Here is a 21,366-nt window from a genome sequence, read left to right as displayed (position 1 = left end):
TATTACATGGTGAATTTTCTTGGATTTTTTTTTATGATATACTGTGGGGATACATCAATGGAAGATTTATTTTAAGAATCCACAAAGACACTTCAACTTAATCCTTCAGAGGAGTCTAAAGACAAAAAAAAAGTCTTCCTCTGTTTCGCAGGAACTAAAACTGCCAACTGTTTCTATAGTCTGATGACTAAATGATGAAACCATGACATGGGGATTAAAATATGTGGCAATGAAAATGCATATTGCATTGAAAATGCTTTAGACATTTGCAAGTGAAAAGAAGTGGATCAATATGGAAAAAGATAAAACAGTCCATTTCTGATGGTGTTGCGGTTTGTTCCCTGGTTCTGCTCATAGAACCAGACTAACCTTGTCCCAAAAGAATCAGAAAATTTCACCAGTAGAAATGGAAGTTATTGTCTATTTGAGAGGCTGATCCACACCTATATCAAACTCTCCCATAGATTAAGTTCTAGAACTAACAGCTCCATAGAAGAGATAACAGTTCCATGACTACAATGTGTTAGTCAACACAGAGTCCTCAATTTGCAACTATTTGAAGAACAGTTGCAGGAATTGGGTATGTTTGGTTTAAAGAAGAGAAGGACTAGGGTTGACATGATAGCAGTGTTTCAATATCTCAGGGGTTGCCCCAAAGAAGAGGGAGTCAAGTGATTCTCCAAAGCACCTGAAGGCAGGACAAGAAGCAACGGATGGAAACTAATCAAGGAGAGAAGCAACCTGGAACTAAGGAGAAACTTCCCAACAGGGAGAACAATTAATCAGTGGAACAGTTTTCCTTCAGAAGTTGTGGGTGCTCCATCACTGGAGGCTTTTAAGAAGAAACGGGACAGCTGCTTGTCTAGAATGGTAGGGTCTCCTGCTTCGAGCAGGGGGTTGGACTAGAAAACCTCCAAAGTCCCTTCCATCTCTGTTATTCTCTTATTTTGTTATGGTGTTGTTATTCTGATAGTCTGAAAAAAGTGACTTACAACTGGTCTTCGTGTTTATGACTGTCCCCATGGTCACGTCATCAAAATTCAGGTGCTTGGCAACCAGCATGTATCTAGGATGGTTGCAGTGTCCTGAGGTCAAGTGATCCTCATTTGTGATCTTCCCAGCTGGCTTCTGATAAGCAAAGACAATGGGGGAAGTTGGAGAGACTCTTAATGACAATGCAATTCGCTTAATAACTGCAGCAATTTGCTTAATGATCATGGTAACATTGGGCATGATCCACTTAACAACTTCCTTGTTTAGCAATGGAAATTCTGGTCCCAATTGTAATCAAAAACTGTGCAGGTTTTTTTTTTCCAATGACTCAGCATAAACCAATTTCCTAGCTCTTTCATTCCAGGAACAAAACGCCGCATCGTTTTCTCCTTTGCACCTGACCTCCTCCTGGCTTTTTTCTTTTCTTTAATCATCCCTGGGTGTGGTGGGTTCGTGTGGCTTTAAGTTGCAAGAAGGGGTGTTTGCTGGCCAAAAGGGTCCTGTTGGCAGATGGTTTTGCACGCTGCTGCAGCGCCGCTTAAGACAATTTTGAGGCCTGAAATAATACTTAAGTTATGAGTCGAAAATCTAATTGCTGCCCATATGTGCCGAGAAACTTGAAACTTTGAAATGAAATTAGCAATCTGGAGCTTGTGGCTTTATGATCTAATGCCCCTGAAGGTGATAAATAATTGAGAAGAGTTACAGTGGAGCAAGTTGAGAAAATGATTTCTAAACCTGAAATTGCCCAATCTATTTTGATGACATTGAGAGCAACTAGTTGAAAATTAATTTTATGTTCTGTGCGGGGTGTGTGTGTGTGTGTGTGTGTAGGGGTGTTCTAAGAAGCCGAAACTCTACTTTTAAGAAAGTCTTGGCACGCTTTGAGGAGAGGGCAAGGCCATGTAGACAAAAGGCGTTGAGAGCTTCTCTGCAACAAAGGGTTTTTTTCCCCTGTTTTGACATCAACAAGATGGGCATAATTGAGGTTGTGTAGCCTGCTTGTCACAAAGAAGAGGGGACTGACTTATTCTCCAAAGAAACAGAAGGCAGGAGAAGAAGTAACAGGTGGAAGTTCATTAAGGAGACATCCAGCCTAGAAACAAGGGGAAAATTTTCTGACAATGAGAACAATTAATCAATGGAACAACTTGCCTCCCACAGTTGTGGGTGCTCCATCACTGGAGGTTCTCAAAAATAGACTGGACAACCATTTAACCAGGATGGTGTAAGGTCTCCTGTCTTGGGCAGGAAGTTGGACTGGAAGACCTCCAAGGTCCCTTCCAGCCTTATCTTTCTATGTTCTATGTTTTTTTTTCAACATGCTTGGGATGTTGTATAGGGTCTCCTGCTTGAGCAGAGAGTTGAACTAGAAGACCTCCAAGGTTCCCTCCAACTCTGTTATTGTGTTTATCTTTTGGGGTAGGAAATTTTACTTTTTGTTACTTCCACAAAACTTGTGATTTGGAGGATTTGGGGCATGCTTAAAGTCATGGAGTATCAGCCCCACTTCTGGGTTTGCAGAAAGCTTCAGTGGTTCTGTCTGAAGGGCGTCTCTCTTCCATAGTTGACTAACCGTCTTCCCTCCGTTGTCTTTTTTCTTTCAGCAGTAGACTATTGCCCTAGAATCCTGAAGATATTTTTTTAAGCTTTATTCCTAGTCTTCTAAGCAATGACTAGGCTGGCAGGCTGGGCACTGGTGTCTATAATGTCAGATGCCAACTTGTCTTCTAAGTTGTAGGAAGCTAATGGTGCGAAATAAAGCATGCGCTCAGCAGGGAGAATAGAAGTTTCCTTATGTGCCTTGTTGTCTCTTCCCTGCTGAGACAATGATCTTCCTGTTGCTCAGGAATCTGGGACTCCTGATTTCTACCTGGAAAAGCTTGACTTGATGTGTCCGATGGGGTTTGAGGTCTTTCATGCCCAATGAGTTGAATAATTTGTGAATCTCCTTTTCCCAAATTGGTGTGTTGGTTTTGTTTTGTGTCAAAGGAGATATGGGTAGTCCTTGACTTACAACCATAATGAAAAACAGAATAAGGGTTTAACAGAGTTGAAAGGGACCTTGGAGGTCTTCTAGTCCAACCCCGCTCACGCAGGAAACCCTGTACCTTTCCATACAGATGGCTATCTGATCTCTTCTTTAAAAACTCCAGTGTTGGAGCCAAGGTTGAGGTGAAATAGAAGAATATAATCTGATATATATCTCTTTATTGGTACCAAGAAACGATATGGTTTTATGGGTCTCAATATAGCTCCCTTTATCAAATATAAAGTCTTTGCTAAGGGTGGGGGGAAGGAGAGAAGAAACATTTTGCAGAAAATCTCTAGGATAAAAATAGGGAACATACAGAATAACAGAGTTGGAAGGGAGGTTGGAGGTCTTCTAGTCCAACCCCTTGCTCAAGCAGGAGAACCTACACCACTTCAGATAAATGGGTGTCCAATCTCTTCTTTAAAATCTCCAGTGCTGGAGCAGCCAAAACTTCTGGAAGCAAGCCATTCCACTGGTTAATTGTTCTCACTGTCAAGAAATTTCTCCTTAGTTCTAGATTGCTTCTCTCCTTGATTAGTTTCCATCCATTGCTTCTGGAGGCAAGTTGTCCCACTGATTAGTTGTTAACGAAGCCCATTAGAACTTTGAATCTGCATCCTAAGTGCCTTTAGGAGGGGGGTTGTTGTAACTTCAAACAGTCCCTAAACGAATAGTTGTAAGTCGAGGATTACCTGTACAGCAAAACATCTCCCCACCCAGAATTTCTAGCTATGCTGGATTTAAAGCTCCCTTGTTCCCACAGCCAGCATTGTCTTTTCAGTGACTCACCCCCAGCTAGAAATTTGGAGAGTTACTCTTCCAGCATATTTGAAAGGTGGCAGAGTGCGGACAACTGCAATAAAGAATGTTTTATTGCCTTCCATTACATTCACCTCTTGTGCGGGCTGAATCAACCAAGAGACAGTTATAGATCCAAGAGTATTGTTCTTTGCTCTTCTTTGTAAAGACAAGTTCGCACTGTTTTGGAACTATAAACTTTTTAAAGCCGAGACTTAAAGGAGACAAGTAGCCCTTTACTTCTAATAAAGTAGCCATTTAGTTTTCATAAAAGTTTCTTGGGGTTTTTTCCCCTCCACAAGGTAGAAAGAGAATGTGCGAGGCACTCCATGGTTTGAAAAAGTAATTATTAATAATAATAATAAAAAAGACCAGTGTGAGGTTGAGGATGACAACTAGTTTAATATCGAGATGAGCAGAAAAAAATTGGAAATTGCATGGCTAACAGGAAAACCTCCCTTTCATCTGAAGGCTGGGCGAGCATCTCGTAATTATTCTCCAGAGGAGGAAAGATAGGTTTAGTTGCTGAGTTGAACTTATAATACCTTCCACAAAGTAATATGTGAGTTATTGTCTATGTTTATTTCCTTCCTTGATCTCTGCTGTGAGCCCTTAGCAGCAGCGAAATTTAGATTAAAAGGATTAGTTTCCTCCAGATGCACTGGTTCTACTTGCTAGCGCCATTTCTAGCTTGTGTTTTCATTGATAGAAAATACACATACACAAAAGTATGCATGCACACCCACAAAGATACACATACATGCTGGCCTAGGTAGACATGTTGCTAATTAATCACATGGCTTTTGTGGAGAGTTCTACCCTGTTCATCTTCTTGATAAAAAGCTGCCTGAGAAAAACACAAGGATACGGTAATTCATTACGGAATGAGGTTTACAATCACACCCCACATTTTCCCCTGTCAGTTTTGTTAACACACTGCTGGTGTAAGCCTCCAAAGGAGGTGCAAATGAATTGAAGGAGCTAAACACTACAGCAAAACGTGTCTGTCTGTTGCTTTGTGAAACTTGGAAAACAAAATGGAAAAATGGAGAACTCTTGGTGCATTGACTTCAGTCAAGTTGCTCATTTATTTATTTATTAAATTTATTTGCCACCCATTTCATTTCAAAGCAACCCTGGACGGCTTATAGCAGAGTAAAATAGATTCTCGGAGGTTCATGGTAGGTGGTTAAAGATGCTGAGCTCATCAGCCAGAAAACTGACAGTCCAGGTTCAAGACCCGAGAACTGTGTGACGGGGTGAGCTCCAGCTCCTGCCCAATTAGCAGTTTGAAAGCATGAAAATGTGAGTAAATTAATAGGTACCACTTTGGTGGGAAAGTAACAGCATTCTGCGCACCTTTGGAGTATAGTCATGCTGGCCACTTGACCATAGAAATGTCTTCGGACAATGCTGGCTCCCTCGGTCAAGAAATGGAGATGAGCACCACGCCCTAGAATTTGATATGACGGGATAGGGGAAACCTTTACTTTTTTTAGAGTCTATTGCATTGGCAAAAGACTAGATTACCAAAACATGGAAACTGGATTATTTATTTGGTATTGTATTTGTTTATTATTTATTTGCACCCTGGCCCTCATTTATTAATGAGTATATTAGAGTGGGATCTCCCTAACTTGTTTGCTTTTCTTTCTAATGAAGATCTGGTCTCATGCAGAGGATGCTAATCACTTACTGGATTATACAGTATTCTTGTTCTGCAATGTTTTGGTTTAATTTCATTCCCCGGGTTAAGACTACTATCCTAGTTCCATCTCAGAAGGCCAAAGGGTCCTTCAAATCATGCAAAACTGAAATCCAAATAAAGTCATTTCCCTCCCTCTGCTTCTTTAGATTCTTCTCCTCAGTTTTCTGTTGTGTCATTCATATTTCATGGTGGCCCTTTTATGGTTGGTAGTTATGGATGGTGTTGTGATGATTTGCAGAGTAGGACAGGAAACCAAATTAGTCATTACAAGCTTAAGTCAGCGTTTTATGGAAAGCGTAAACCTTGTGAACTCTTTCTTTTTTTCTAGTTGATCACTTGCACAAAAGGGCAAATTTTGGCACACACCATTTAAGATGAGAAATGTGTCCATCTGCTAAGTCTGAGCTTGCCAACTTGTCTTGTCATTAACCACTCTTTGTCTCTGCTTTTCTTCTTTGTTCCCTCATCATATTAACAGCAAAAGCTTCTATGGTCTCTAGTTGTCAACTCAGTTCCAGGGAAAGGAAAGGAGTCATCCATGCTTTATTAGTATGGTTCGCCACAAGCAAACTACAAGAATTCTGATGGGTGGTTTTGCTTGAAACAAACCACCTTTCAAAGCCTGATGATAGTAGGGGCTGGCAGCTTATAATGACTAGTTTGGGTTGTCTTTCCAAGATGAGTTTCATTTGCAGTTATTCTCACGAGATCAGCTTGACCTACCCACTTTGGGCACAAATGTTGTTGTTGTTAAAACTATATGAGCGCAAATTGAAAGTTCATGTTCTAGGAAATTTGTATGGGCTCTGAACACCTTCAACAGTGGTGGGCAAAGAAGACATCTCCCCTGCATATTTTGGCCAGTGGCAAATCTTCAGATGTTATTGGAGAAGGAGCGACGGAAGTAGGGGCAGAGTTAAAAGAGGGATCAGCCTGGAATCCCCTAAGTAATCATAAGCAGACTAAGTCCAACTTCCGTGGAATTCTGTTGCTCTTTATCTAGCCAAGCAGGTGCTAACCATTAGTTGAGAAGATTCCTGTGCATAGGCTGGTCAGCAATAATTCAGTTTAACTGGGCCTTCACACGTGGACCTGGTCTTTCACTCCTGACAGATGTTCATTGATATAATTTGTCACCTGCCCAACAGAAGAAACGTCCTTCTCTCTTTCAGTTCAGGTGAAATGCCTTTTTATGCCCCAAGGCAACACTGAGCAAATTTTAAAAGGATGGGACCACTTCTAATCTCACCAAGGTTGAATCCATCTGTGCTATTATTTGCAAGAGCTGGCATCAAAGGTGAACTAGCAGATATGAAAACTCTCTTTCTTTGCTTTTTTTCAGGTGCTGCTCCCTATGCTCACAAAGGATTTAGAATGCATTCCGGGATTTCAGCAAAAGGTTTTTCACATTGAACATTCGTCCGCATTCACAGTGGGCCAACCGATTCTGAACTGTAAGAAATCTTATTTTCATCCCTCTCACTCTTGTTCTTTTATTTTATTTTTTTCACGTGCACCAAATATAGATATATAACTGAGTGTCCCTATAAACGTTTGGAATGTACTAACAATTCACTACCCTTGTGAAAAGAGGTCCTCTGTGGTTTCTACTTGAATTATATAGAAGAGTGGCAGCTTTTTAATTTCTAAGAAACTTTTGCTAATTCTGCATTCATGCAAACATTGACCTTTGCTGTGGCTTTCGCTTTCTGTGTGTCTTGAAAAGCTTGTGTACTTAAATGGTTGCTAATGTGAATATCAACATGGACTTGGGGAACAGACGTGTGTGACCTTTCGCCCTGAGCCACGTGGTTGCTTGAATTCAATTATCGGCTTCATTCTGGTAGTGCAGAATCACAGCAGAAGTTCTTGATTTAAACCATGGATGAAATGTGGACATATGCTATTTCTAGTGTGTGCTGAACTTTGGAATTTGGCCCCATATTTTTTTTTTTTTTTTTGGCTTTGGAACAGTGATGTTTGTAGTATGGATGAAGCAGATAGCCAAAAATTCATTTCAATAAGACAGGTGTCAAATTAAAATGTTGGCACTGATGTACCGGGCATTGTGAGTTTGGCCGGCTTAGAAGTGGAGACCAAATGGTCCATGAAGCTTTAACCCTGCTTTGTACACTTGAGAGGTTTTGTCCAGGTACTGAGGAAGTTTGCAAAGGACATTTGTTTTATGGGGAGCTTTTATGGATGCAGAAACTCAAAAAGGCCAGAAAAACCTGGATTTTGAGGATTAGACTTTCTTTACTAGGGCTTGTTAGGAGAAGCTTCAATCCTTGATTTATGACCAGACGTGAGCTCAAAATTTCTGTTCTTAAGTGAGTTTTGCCCCATTTTACAACCTTCCTTGCCACAGTTGTTAAGTGAATCACTGCAGTTGTTAATAGCATGGTTGTTAAGTGAATCTGGCTTCCCCATGGACTTTGCTTGTCAGAAGGTCACAAAATGTGATCACATGACCCCGGGACACTGCGACCGTCATAAATATGAGTCAGTTGTCAAATGTCTGAATTTTGATCACAAGACCACCAGGATGCTGCAATGGTTGTAAGCGTGAAAAATGGCCGTAAGTCACTTTTCTTCAGTGCCATCGTCATTTTGAATGTTCACTAAATGAATGATTGTAACTCAAGGACTACCTGTAGTTAGCAGTGACTTTTTTTTAAAAAAAAATGTTCCCTTAGGTAATTAAGGTATGGACTGTTAGACAATCTTGAGCCTTAAAAGTGCTGGAGAGATTGCTAATTTTGGGGAAATGTTTTGGGCTTGAATTTGTGCCTTATGTGAACCCCAGTCCTGATTCCTAAACTAATTATTTTCCATTTTTGAGGTTTGTTTTTCAAGCTTTCTGCAACTGTGAGCAGTTGCTAGGGGTAATGAACAATCTCTCCTCTGACATTTTCTTTCCTGGCTTTCCTTATATGTCTCTTTTTATATCTCTAGAATTGAAGCAACAGTGGAAAACTCACTGAATTTTATATATTCCCCAGTTGGTGTGATGTAAAGTATATCTACTCTTAAGAATATTGTTGGTTGCTGGAGCTAAAGTCCACATGTTATCTGAGTTCCCAAATATTTTTTTTTAATGTGATTTTCCTATTTTCTACTGATCTTTGTCAATAGAATAGAATAGAATAGAATAGAATAGAATAGAATAGAATAGAATAGAATAGAATAGAACAGAACAGAATAGAATAGAATAGAATAGAATAGAATTAATAGGAATAGAATAGAATAGAATAAGATATAAGAATAGAATAAGATATAAGAATAGATTAGAATAGAATAGAATAGAATAGAATAGAATAGAATAAGATATAAGAATAGAATAAGATATAAGAATAGAATAGAATAGAATAGAATAGAATAGAATAGAATAGAATAGAATAGAATAGAATAGAATAGAATAGAATAGAATAGAATAAGATATAAGAATAGAATAAGATATTAGAATAGAATAGAATGGAATGGAATAGAATAGAATAGAATAGAATAGAATAGAATAGAATAGAATAGAATAGAATAGAATAGAATAGAATAGAATAGAATAGAATAGAATAGAATAGAATAGAATAGAATAGAATAGAATAGAATGGGATCTTGGAGGTCTTCAGCCCCCTCCTCAGGAAGGAGAACCTATACCATTTCAGACAAGTGACAGTCTGAAAAACCTCCAGGGATGGAGTCTTTTGCCACTGGTCACATCAAAGAACTCTGCAGTTGAAGCTCCTCTAGCTTTGGTGGCAGATTTCTGTCTGTTCTTCATGTTTTTACCCGCAGAGAAGGAACATGCTGTTTCAGCCACATTTGATTATGCCATTTGTGATGACCCAGCAGATTGTGCTGGAGTGAAACTGGAACAATAATTAAAGCACAGTTATTGATATTAATTTGGGGGAGAAGGGAGGACAAACGGCTGTTCGTTGTCTGGGACTAAGAAATGGAAAGAGACAGGAACAATCATCATTAGAGAGGACAAAATCTTGAACTGCCGTGCATTGTCAGGCTCAGCATACTAAATTGTTCTGATCAGAAGTTGTAAGTCCCATCAAAGATGTTTTGAAGATTGTGGTCATTTGAGGGTCCAGCAAGCCCTTATTAGCACATTTATGCACCTCTGTGATTGAAATAACTGCTGCCCCATATTAAGAAGAGGAATATAATTGTATCTGCATTCCAGTATTTATGAATATTTATCTAGCTTGCACTCAGAAAGTAATGAGTACAGTAGGTTTTTAGAAGGTGAAGGCAGCGATACATATAACAACCTCATAAATACAGTCCCCTTACTGCCATTTTGCAAATGGAGGACTGAAGTAGAAAAGAGAATAAGCTGAAGACACCAACTGGAACCAATAACTTTCCAGGTTAGGCTATATTCCTGTTTATATTATAAGAGTGAATGCATTCATTGCTTCTTAATGCACACAGTATGCATGTATTTATTCTTTAATTAAACTTGTACATGACCAGTTTCAAGGAACAACTCACAAGAAGGGTCCAGATACTGTATTTTTCCATGTATAACACGCTATTTTTTTCCTGCAAACACCCTGTTCAAAAATCAGGTGCGTCTTACACAAGTGCAGCGTCTTAAACACAAAAAAATAACGGTAACCTTCCCAGCCCAGGGCATGCCTGTGTGGGTTCTTTACATGTCGCTGCCATGCCGCCTGGTACAGAAGGATATCGTTGGCCTGAGATGCCACCTAGAGGGGGAGAAAGCCGGCTCGAGATGCTGCCTGGTGCTGGAGGATCGCGGTGCCCCAACGATGCTGCCGGTCCCACTGAAGCCGCCTTCTATGACCCGTTTTTCACCGGTGCAGCTCAGGCTGAAGCCGCAAGAGGCCCCAGGAAGCCGCCTCAGTACAGTGATTGACAGCTGAGGGGGTGGGTGGGACTAAGCCTGCAGAGTGCCATCTGATTGGAGGAAGTCGCCTCCCTTGTATGATGGCACCGAAAAGTACCAGTAATTGGGGGGTGTCTTATACAAGGGTACGTCTTATAGACGGAAAAATACGGTAGCATCATAACCATCAACCCTCATGCACCAAGCATCACGACGGCATCCTAGATTAGATGAAACCCTACTTCTCCTCCATGGAAAAGTAACCAAGGTTAGTCATGTGCTGGTGACTTGGACAAAAGCACCTATTGCTTCTTGCCAACATAAGACCTAGTGGGGTTAGAGAGAAGACTAGTAGAAGGATGACATTGTCAAAAGAGAAGGATGGATGTGCTAAGAAGCAAAAACAGAAGCTGGACAGCAGATCTTCTGCAATACCAGCAGCTGGATGGTTACTTGTCCATTTGATTGTTTTCTCTCTCAATCTCCTCTCCTCATTGGAAGTCTCAGTGCTTGAAATGGTTGTCAGAATCTTGTCATGGGGGGGGCAAAAGTTTCATAAAATGGACAGCATGTGCTATCAATCATGAGTCAGACTCTCTATTGATTACTTCTTTCTAGCTTTATTGGTTTTTGGTATCAAGTAGAAAATTATGAAGGGACGCGGTGGCTCAGTGGGTTAGGACGCTGAGCTTGTCAATCAGAAGGTCGGCAGTTTGGCGGGTCGAATCCCGAGTGCCGTGTAACAGAGTGAGCGCCTGTTACTCGTCCCAGCTTCTGCCCACCTAACCGTTCGAAAGCACGTAAAAATGCAAGTAGAAAAATAGGGACCACTCCGGTGGGAAGGTAACAGCGTTCCGTGCGCCTTTGGCGTCTAGTCATGCCGGCCACATGACCACGGAGACATCCTCGGACAAGCGCTGGCTCTTCGGCTATGAAACGGAGATGAGCACCGGCCCCTAGAGTCGGAAACGACTAGCACGCATGTGCGGGGGAACCTTTACCTTTACCTTTACCTTAGAAAATTATGAAGGTGCTATAGTAAAGGTTACACACAAGGGTGGACCATAAATCATACTCTCCAGATTGGTTAGGATGTACAATAAATTGTTTGTTGTGGTTGTCCCAGACTGCCTACTAAAGGGAGGGAGTCCTCTGGGTTCCCTCTATTCCTCAGTAGATTCTCCTAGGTGCAAACCAGCTCCTGTTCCTTTTCGGTGAGTTTTTCAGAAATATTCAACATCAGAATCAAAGTCTTCTCAAAGGCCTTCTTCTTTGGAGAAATGATGCATTTCTTCAGTGAATAATCTACTTTGTTGATTGATTCGCTAAATGTGTTATATATAATTATTTGAATCTGGTGGGTAGAGTGAGCACTCTACTAAAAACCAAAGGATGGTTTGTTGCTGAGATGCCTGCAAATTTAAGGCTTTTAAGCAGCCTCATCAATATTTTTCTTATTATCCATTGGACTATCCTGAGTGCTTTTTTTTAAAAAAAAATTGCCATCCCTTAAGAACAATGTAATTTAGCAGTTGTATGCAGTCCACCATGATTATGTAAATTAACAGAGCAAATATGCAAAGCTAGTTGAACAGAGGTTGCCTTTGCGGTCTTCAGTAACCTAAGTACTTTTGATGCCTGGCTGAAAAGTGAAACACAGTTATCATATTTTGCCTATGTAAAAGAGAGAATCTCTTTTTCCCACCTTGATTATTTAAAAATGTAAGCAGGGCCACGGTGCATATTCCTTTGCGCCCTCCAACAATTTAATATAGAGAATGTAGAGAGTTTTTGTTTTCTTTTTTCTTCTTCTTACTTATTTAGCAGTTAACCGTAAATGTTCTCTTCATTCTACATGAAACTTGCCAGGGGAAGAAAGCAGATAAAAAAAAAAACCTTTTATCTCAATTCAGGCTGGAATATAGTCATTCAATCCAGTCAGCAAAATGTAAGTAATTCTTGCTGAGAAATAAAAAAACTGGGGGAATGAGAATGGAATGAGAATAAATGTGACTATGTCTAAATTGGTGGTGGAGAAGATTTAACTTGTATAATTATTATTTTTTCATTGACCAAACCTGGATGGCTCTGGTTCAGGAAATACTTGTGTCTTTGTTAAATATTTCTGGATTATTTTTCTAACTGCAGGAATGAAATAATAACCAGACAATAAAATGTTGAGACAATCGTATCTGCTAAAAAGGCAGGAAGAGTCAACTTGGTGTAAGGGGTAAAGGCATGGGATTAGAAATTAGGAGACGGTGAGTTCTAGTCCTGCCTTAGGCACAGAAAGCAGCTGGGTGTACATTTTCCCTCAGATCCAGAAAGAAGAAGGCAAGGCCAAACCACTTTCTAAAATGCGGCCAATTGCATGGACACATCCAGCAGCTGACAGGCATCAAAACAGACTTGAAGGCATACATACACCCCCAGAAAGCATTAAGTATTATACTTTGGGTGTTAACCAGTCAAAAGCAATCTTCCTGGCTAGATACATCTCTCCCTTGACATTCTTTCGGTTTGTAGTCTATAGAGAAGAAGAATACTAACTCCAGAAATATTGTAAGGCAACACAAACAGAATCTTGTAAGGCTGAAACTATTTCTCCCCTCTTCTGCTCTTACTCTCCAGTAAACCAGGGGGGGGTCCCTTCCCATGCTCTCCCCTCTCCTTTGCTGCCCTGAGAAATGGTTTCACATGCCGATTGTCCAATCTGCAGTTCTTCCTCCTGTCTCCCAAGGTCATTTCCACATACCATGCCATGGACAGAGCAATTGTTGGTTATCAGTCCCGAAAAGGTGCATTCCGCAATAAGGGAGCACTGTGGAAGAAGATCTTTTCCCAGAATGCTCACTGAGTAGTCTCAACAAACATGGAACCCCTGGTGCCAAGGGAGAGGCCATTTACAACTGGGAGAAGATGGCGTGACCCACTTCTGTTGGGATGGGATAACTTGCCACACCAACAGCCAAACTCACTGCGGACAACTCACCACAGTCAACTCGCTATGAGACAACTAGTCGCAGGACAATTCAACAAATACAGAAGATACATTAACTTCGATGGAACCATGCCCAGTAATAATAAAATAAAGAAAGTCAATCCAGAAATACAAGCGCTGCAGTAATTTCGATGAAAACGTGGTGAATCAATAATAAAAATAACCGAATGAAACGATTAATACAGCTTTGAATGTTCTGCAGCGAGTTGTCCTAGACCTCATTTCTGTAACTTTCCTTGTGACTATTTTACCCTCTTCTCTCTCTAATTTCCCTCATGAAAATTACCCTGCAGTCTTAAGAGATATCTCAGGGCAAGGAAAAATAGAACACAATAGACAAATCAGTGTAACAGCAGCTGAAATGTTGCTGTTCATAGTTGCGCTAGTGGTTATCCTTCCAGTTTTCTTTCTTCTTTTGTGAGTGATGTCTTTATCTTCCGATCAATATCTCAAAAGGCTACTGTAGTTGCTGGTTCTTCTTTCCTTCATTCTCCGTTAGGCAGTTCAGCAGGACTTTGTCAAATATATAGGAAAAAATCCTTGCAGGCAATTTCTCACTTTTTGACCTGAAGCTGAAATCTTCAGGGGCCAGAAAATATTTTTTTTTTTACCGCTTTTATAACATCACCAAGTTAGCAATGTCTTCATACACAGTCTTCTCTTTTAAGAGACCAGTGTTTTGAATAATATGCTTCCTGTTATCGCAGGGAGATGCAAATTTAGATTGCATATCTTCATCCCTTTTTACATTTCATTTCGACTAATACTGGGTGAATTTTTTAAAAAACATATTTTTGAAGTACCTGTTTAAGCAACCCTTACATCTTTATTTAATGTGTTAATTTGGTGAGGAATGGGAAACCTATCGCATATATACTAGGCACTTTGTGTTTGCAAAAATTGAATTGCTCACAGAAAAGAGTTACATTGATTTTCTTTAAATATGTCTTCGGTGCTTTAAAAAGTGAAAATTCTCCTGTACAGTGATCTGCTGTGAATTATCACATATTATATCCAGTGGTGGGATTCAAATATGTCAACAACCGGTTCTCTGTGTGGATGTCACTTCTGGAAGTCCATTCTGGGTTTGGGCAACACAAAATTAGCTACCAGGTCTGCCAAAGTGGTGCAAACTGGCTGAATCCCACTACTGATTATATCACTGTAAATTATAATGACAATGAAATTGAGATGTTACTGTTCGTTTATCTTTAAAAACTTGCATGCAGTGTATTGTTAGGTGGAATTTCTTTTAAACAGACCCTTGCAGAAAGCAATACTCTGGGTCTCTCTAGTTCTAGTCCATAACCATCACACAATGTTGCCTATCTAGAAGAAAGTGTTATGTATTAGGTTTGGCTTGACTTGACGTGTTCCGTGGAGCTCACCATTGCTGCCTTCTTATGCTTTGGCAAAATCAGTCGATCATGGTTGACCCTAGTTAAGCAAGCCATTGCCTAAAACCCAAAGGTGCTTGTTCCAAAGGCAACTGGACTTTGCTTTTTCAAAAGGCAACTAGACTGGAAAAAACAAAGTCCAGGTGCCTTTTGAACAAGCAACTTTGGGACAACCATGACCTGGATGACTGAGAGTCTCCATAGACATTGCCTAGCACAGTATGTCAATCAATCCAAGTGTCCACCTTAAAGTAGCTTCCTCAATCTTCAACTGATAAGTTTCAGGAGTCCTTGTTCATGCGACTTCTTCTGTGGAAGGAGGATCATGTGGCATTAATCATGTTTTATTTTTAGCCAGCCCGATTTGTGATTTGGAGATTTTTTTTTAAAAAAAAAGGCAACTGACAATGACTCAAATGCTACAGATGACAAATGAAGGCAATTAATGCAAAGCACGAGGAAGGAACATCCTGCATAGTAAGGCGGGAAGTCTGCGGCCAATGATTTAAACAAAGAGAGTTGTGAGCTTTAATTCTGATGTTAATTAATGACTGGCCTCTCCTGTCATTTCATTTACATGATGGATTACGTTTCCCAACCTTGCAGTCCTTCAGGTGAGGGTGGATTGGTGGCCCTTCTTTGGCTGTCCATCAGTGGCTCTATGGTTTTGCCGGACCTTCATGGAGAATTTCAGTCCCTTCGACTCAGCTTCTCCTAAGCTGAAGCAAATTAAACCCTTGACATGGTGATTTATTAACGCATTAATCATAGATGTCAAAAGATGTCTCTGCCACATTCTATACCTCTTCTTATATACAGAGTAATGGAGTAATAGAGTTGGAAGGGACCTTGGGGGTCTTCTAGTCCAATCCCCTGCTCAAGCAGAAAACCTTATACTATTTCAAACATACAGGGAGCCTTTGACTTGCAATCATTCAATTAGTGACTGTTCAAAGTTACAACAGCACTCAAAAAATGGTCCTCACACTTTTGACTGTTGCAGCATCCCCATGGATTAAAGTGCTTAAAATTTGAGTGCTTGGTAACCGGTGTGTATTTAGGATGATAAATGCAGAATCCCATGTGATCACATTATCATAATTCAAACACTTGGCAACTGGCTTGCATTTGGGATGGTTGCACTGTCCTGGGCGGGGGTGTGTGTGTCCTCATGATAGACATTTGTGACCTTCCCAGTCAATGGACGAAGCTGGATTCACTTAATACCTTCAGGATTTGCTTAATAACGGCAGTGATTCACTGGAAAACCCTGGCAAAAAAGGTCATAAAATCAGGGATAAATCACTTAACGACTGCCTTGCTTATCCAATGATCCCAGTTGTGGTTGTAAATCGAGGATTACCAATCTTGATTATCTGGTTCCTTGCTTGGCCTCTGTCAAAATTCACCCTCTTCATTTCCTGGGTGTTTGTCCTAAGAAAACAGAGCTCTTCTTCCATTTAACTGGAGCTTCTGATGTCCCAGAATAAGTAAGGTTTGAATTTAGTTCTCCTAGAGGAGACTTCCTTGCCGAGCCTGGGTTTACATCTAAGTACAGTCAATTAAAGGCTACGAGATATATTTTTCCTCTTGAACCTTCCTGGTGAAGATCGTGGGCATTTTATCTCCAGATCGTGGTTGCCTGGACCTTGCCTGGTCCTCAAAAGAAGCTTTGGCTTCCAATCACAGCTTGTCAACCTGCAGGTGTCAATCTGTTGCTTTCCCAGAGGGGGCACATCTGTTATTAAATTGGACCTGAGGGGGGGAAATGAGTTCTAAACTCAGCTTTGATCTTTGTGCCTCTCCTTTTAATGTTAACTTTTAAAGGACATTTCAGATCAGAGGAGAGCTATTATACTGAGCGGTGTGAGGGGAAATTAATTGGTCGCTCATTTGCACTAACGAAATTCAGCCTAAATGGGAGTCCAGACAGGGCTGCAAAATGTTTGCCTTTCATTTATTTCCATGGCTGCTGACAGATCAGCCTCCTTGCTGAAGGAGGCCAAAGGAAGAAAAAATCCCCAAAGCAACTGTGGGTAGTCCTTGACTTACGACCAGAATTGAGCCCCAAATTTCTGTTACTAAGCAAGGCAGTTGTTAAGTGACCTTTACCCCATGTTATGCCCTTTCTTGCCACAGTTGTTAAGAAAATCACTGCAGTTGTTAAATGAATCTGGATCTCTTCTCTTCTCTTTTCTTCTCTTCTTTTTCTCTTCTCTCCTCTCCTCTCCTCTCTCTGTCTCTTCTCCTCTCTTCTCCTATCACTTCTCTTCTCTTCTCTTCTCTTCTCTTCTCTTCTCTTCTCTTCTCTTCTCTTCTCTTCTCTTCTCTTCTCTTTGTCTTCTCTCCTCTCCTCTCTCTGTTTCTTCTCCTCTCTCCTCTCTCCTCTTCTCTTCTCTTCTCTTCTTTTTGTCTTCTCTCATCTCCTCTCTCTGTCTCTTCTCCTCTCTTCTCCTATCACTTCTCTTCTCTTCTCTTCTCTTCTCTTCTCTTCTCTTCTCTTCTCTTCTCTTCTCTTCTTTTTGTCTCCTCTCCTCTCCTCTCTCTGTCTCTTCTCCTCTCTTCTCCTATCACTTCTCTTCTCTTCTCTTCTCTTCTCTTCTCTTCTCTTCTCTTCTCTTCTCTTCTCTTCTCTTCTCTTCTCTTTGTCTTCTCTCCTCTCCTCTCTCTGTTTCTTCTCCTCTCTCCTCTCTCCTCTCTCCTCTTCTCTTCTCTTCTCTTCTCTTCTTTTTGTCTTCTCTCATCTCCTCTCTCTGTCTCTTCTCCTCTCTTCTCTTCTTGTTTCTCTTCTCTTCTCCTTTTCTCTTCCCTTCCCTTCCCCTCCCCTCCCATCTCCTCTCCTCCTCCCCTCATTCCATTCCATTCTCTCTAAAGTTGACTGTTTTTTCACCTGTAAAGTAAGAGGGTTAATCAATTTCCTTGTACAAAAATTTAGCATAAGTAAACTGGCCAGTTTTAGAATTTAGGAATACCATTCCTGCCTGGCCATATGAAAGTCTGCAGAACCAACACCAGGATTTAGTCAATGCAAACTGACCTGTGAAAGGGCTTCTCTCCTATATAAATCTGGATGTGGACCAACCATTTCCCCATCCACCCACCCACTGGCGCTGCAAACATCCTGCCTTATCCACCTAGTCCCCATTTTGCATCTAGCTCCAGGTGGTAGATCTTGGAGTCAGTGGTTCCCCCAAGCTAGAAGTCTTCCCACCACAACAATAAAATTGTAGCGCTATCCTCCAGGTAGTGCTGCAAAGTTTGATTTCCTGACAGCTTTTGGCACAGCCTCCTTTTGTCTGAGAATTATTTAATCACCCTGCAAAAGAATGAGACATAAAAAGTTTATGCAGCCTCCGTTAGCCCCAACTGAAGACGTGCCAAGCAAAAATAACAAAGAAGGGTTCTGCAGATCTGCATCAGGTTTTATAATGGTTTGGAGATTGGGGAAATCAAAATCTAAAACAAATGTGTCATCATCATCTGTTCCTGTTTTTGCTGAGAGAATTTTATTTTGGCACAATGCACCCTCCCCAATGTAACCTGTGAGTAAATAAAGGTGATGTGTTGAGGAGAACATGCTCTATTAACTCTTGGTTAGGGTTTTAGCTCACTGAACAGGAGCAAATAGCTTTATTCGAGGTTGTGTCTATTCCTGCTTTGGTGCCAGGGACCAGCCTGGTTTGCAAAAGATGGAAAAGCTTTGGTTGGTTCAAATAAGCCAGCTGCCCTTTAATGCAGTAAATCAGTGACCAACTGCTCACAATTAAGTGTGTCAGATGCTTGTTACCCTGGGAAAAAAAGCTTTTCATTAATTCCATTTTTGAAAGGGAAATAGATATGGAAGATTCCATGGAAGGTCATGGAGAATAAGAAAGTTAAGAGACTGGAACATTCAGATCTACAGAGACAGGCAAGTAATAGCAATAGCACTTAAACTTCATAGTGCTTTGCAGCCCTCTCTAAGCGGTTTACAGAGTCAGCATATTTGCCCCCAACAATCTAGGTCCTCATTTTACTAATGTCGAATGGATGGAAGGCTGAGTCAACCTTGAGCTGATGAGAATCGAACTGCTGGCAGCCGGCAGTCAACAGAATTAGCCTGCAGTACTGCATTCTAACCGCTACACCACCACAGTAATGGCCAATCAATGGGATGTTGTGGTGGTAGACAAGGACCAGAGGACAGTGGTGGTGATAGATGTAGCAGCGCCAAGGGACAGCAGCATCAAGAAGATGTAGGAGAAGCTTTAGAAGCACCAGTGCCTGAAGGAGGAACAAGAGAGGATGTGGAAAGTCAAGACCAAAGTGGTCCCACTGGTGGCAAGAGCACTCAGGGCTGTGTCTCCTAAGCTGTAAAGCTGAAACAACATCAAAGCTGTCTGTCTAGAAGAGTGCAGGGCTAGGGACAACTAAGGTACTATAGAGAACCTTCAAACTCCAAGGCTTCTGGAAGAGGACCCATGATTGAGGAAGATACATTCCATCCATAGAGGTGAAAAAGGAATTCTTACACACACACACACACACACACACACACACACACACACACACACACAGAGGGGAGGGGAAGATTCAAGGTGCTGGTAATGACCTATAAAGCCCCAAATGGCTTGGGTCCAGATTATCTAAGGGAACACCTGCTGCCGGCATCAATTTCCCATCGTCCTGTGCACTCCCACAGGGAGGGCCTTCTCAAGGTACTGCCGGTTAAGGAATGCCGGCGGGTTATTCCCAGGGGAAGGGCGTTCTCTGTGGGTGCGCCGGCCCTATGGAACCAACTTCCCACGGAACTCAGGACTGCCCACGACCTTCGCTCTTTTCGCCGGAACTTGAAAACCTGGTTCTTCGAGCTGTTTGGCCCAGACTGAGGGGTTTTAATTTAATTTAATTTAATTGGGTTTTAGTTTAACTTCAGGGACTGTAATTTAATTAATAGTTTTAATTGATTTTAATTTTGTATACTATGTATTTTAATTTTCCCTGTAAACCACCCTGAGTCCTACGGGAATAGGGCGGTATATAAATTTAAATAATAAATAATAAATAAATAAGAGAGAAAGAGAGAGAGAGAGAGAGAGAGATTGATTTACCCCCTTTTTCATACACAGTTGAAACCTGAAATGTTCTGAGCCGGAATTGAAAGATGGACGGCTTAAGAGTCATTCTCTGACCAAATCAGTCTTGAACCGGTTCATTCTGTTGGTGCCCTAATAACTTCTTCTGAACATTCTCACTCAGTCTGATGGAAAGAAAAAGTGCTTTTGATGTCTTCTCCCCAAAGACATCGCAAAGGAGCACCTTCCTTGGGGTCTGTCAAACAGGAAGCATGAAGAGCAGATGTGTCTGGTGAATAGTAGGGAAAGGGGGGGGGAAGAATTGCTCTTTCCGTAGCATTTGCTGTCATCTGTCAGCTCAAAGGCATCATCCCCCTGAAGTTTGAAACAGTGTGGGAAGAGGTGGTAAAGCAGAACTTCCTGTCACAGGGGAGGAAAACTTTCGAAAAATGAAAGTTGTCATGAGAGAGTAAATCTATTCACAAGTAGATTCTTTTTCAATTCCTCATCAGTACATACCTTGTAAAGTTTTTTTTTTTAAAAAAAACCCAATGCATTTTCTTACAAAATACTTGTTTTTCAAACCAACGTTCTCTCAAGCTAAGCCCCTCTAATTTCCCACTTAACCTGAAGGTTTGAATCAACTTTTCTACATTTCGGAAGGAGCTTTATTTAACTTGAACAAGAGTGAAGACCCAAGAATAACCGTCTTCTAATTGGCTTTCAATCTGGAGGTCAACTCAAGCCATGCAAAATCTTTGAGCATCCGTGGGAGTAATCAGCCTTGTGTACTTATGACAGTTCATTGGAGCATTTTGAGCAAGGAAAGCAGCAATGCTTTTTCATCAAATTTTCAGAAGGAAATAGAACAATTAGCAAGAATTGATTTAAAAAAACTTGCAAAATTAAATCTCTTCGTAAATGCAGAACATGGATTCTAAAGTTCAGGATATTTTGAAGAACACTGGGGTCTGTTATGTACCATAAATGGGTGATAGGTTGAAAACTTTCAAGCAGACTCTTGAATGACCATTTGTTGAGTTGATTGATTGACTAATTATTGATGCCTTATGGTTTAGCTCTAAATGTTTTTGTAAAGAATGAGGAAGTTGAACTTGATGGAGATATGTAGGGAACTCCTTATGTGCCCAATCACACTTGGCCAATAAAATATCTTATCCTATTCCATCCCATTGAATCCCATCCCATCCCATCCCATGCCATGCCATCCTATCATATCCTATCCTGCATTAAGACAAGATTTTGTCTCAATATTTTGATTCCTGTAAAATCAGTAGACTCTTGGATATATCTGATTTTTCAGTAGTGATTCCATGAGGTTATATGACTGCTCCGATCCAATCCCATTTCTTGAGTATATACTTTAGAGACATTATGCTGAAGTCTAAGATAATGAAAAGCATATCTCTATGCCTAAATTTGTAAGCATTTGCAACTTATGGCACATAGAAACTTCCTACTATGAGAACAACTAATCAGTTGAATGACTTGCCTCCAG

General features: G+C 40.8%; 1 protein-coding gene across 1 annotated transcript in view; it reads left to right on the top strand.

Annotated features, from left to right (window-relative positions):
* CDH13 (cadherin 13) overlaps positions 1-21,366 on the top strand; it is a 396,356-nt gene that overhangs the window by 93,828 nt on the left and 281,162 nt on the right. Inside the window, exon 2 of the mRNA XM_081335863.1 lies at positions 6,877-6,988. Coding sequence (XP_081191989.1) covers positions 6,877-6,988 — 112 coding nt within the window. The remainder of the gene's footprint in view (positions 1-6,876; positions 6,989-21,366) is intronic.

The sequence above is a fragment of the Vipera berus genome (genome assembly GCF_964194415.1).
Source record: "Vipera berus genome assembly, chromosome: 10".
Lineage (NCBI taxonomy): Eukaryota > Metazoa > Chordata > Lepidosauria > Squamata > Viperidae > Vipera > Vipera berus.
This window is presented reverse-complemented; position numbering and strand designations above follow the sequence as displayed.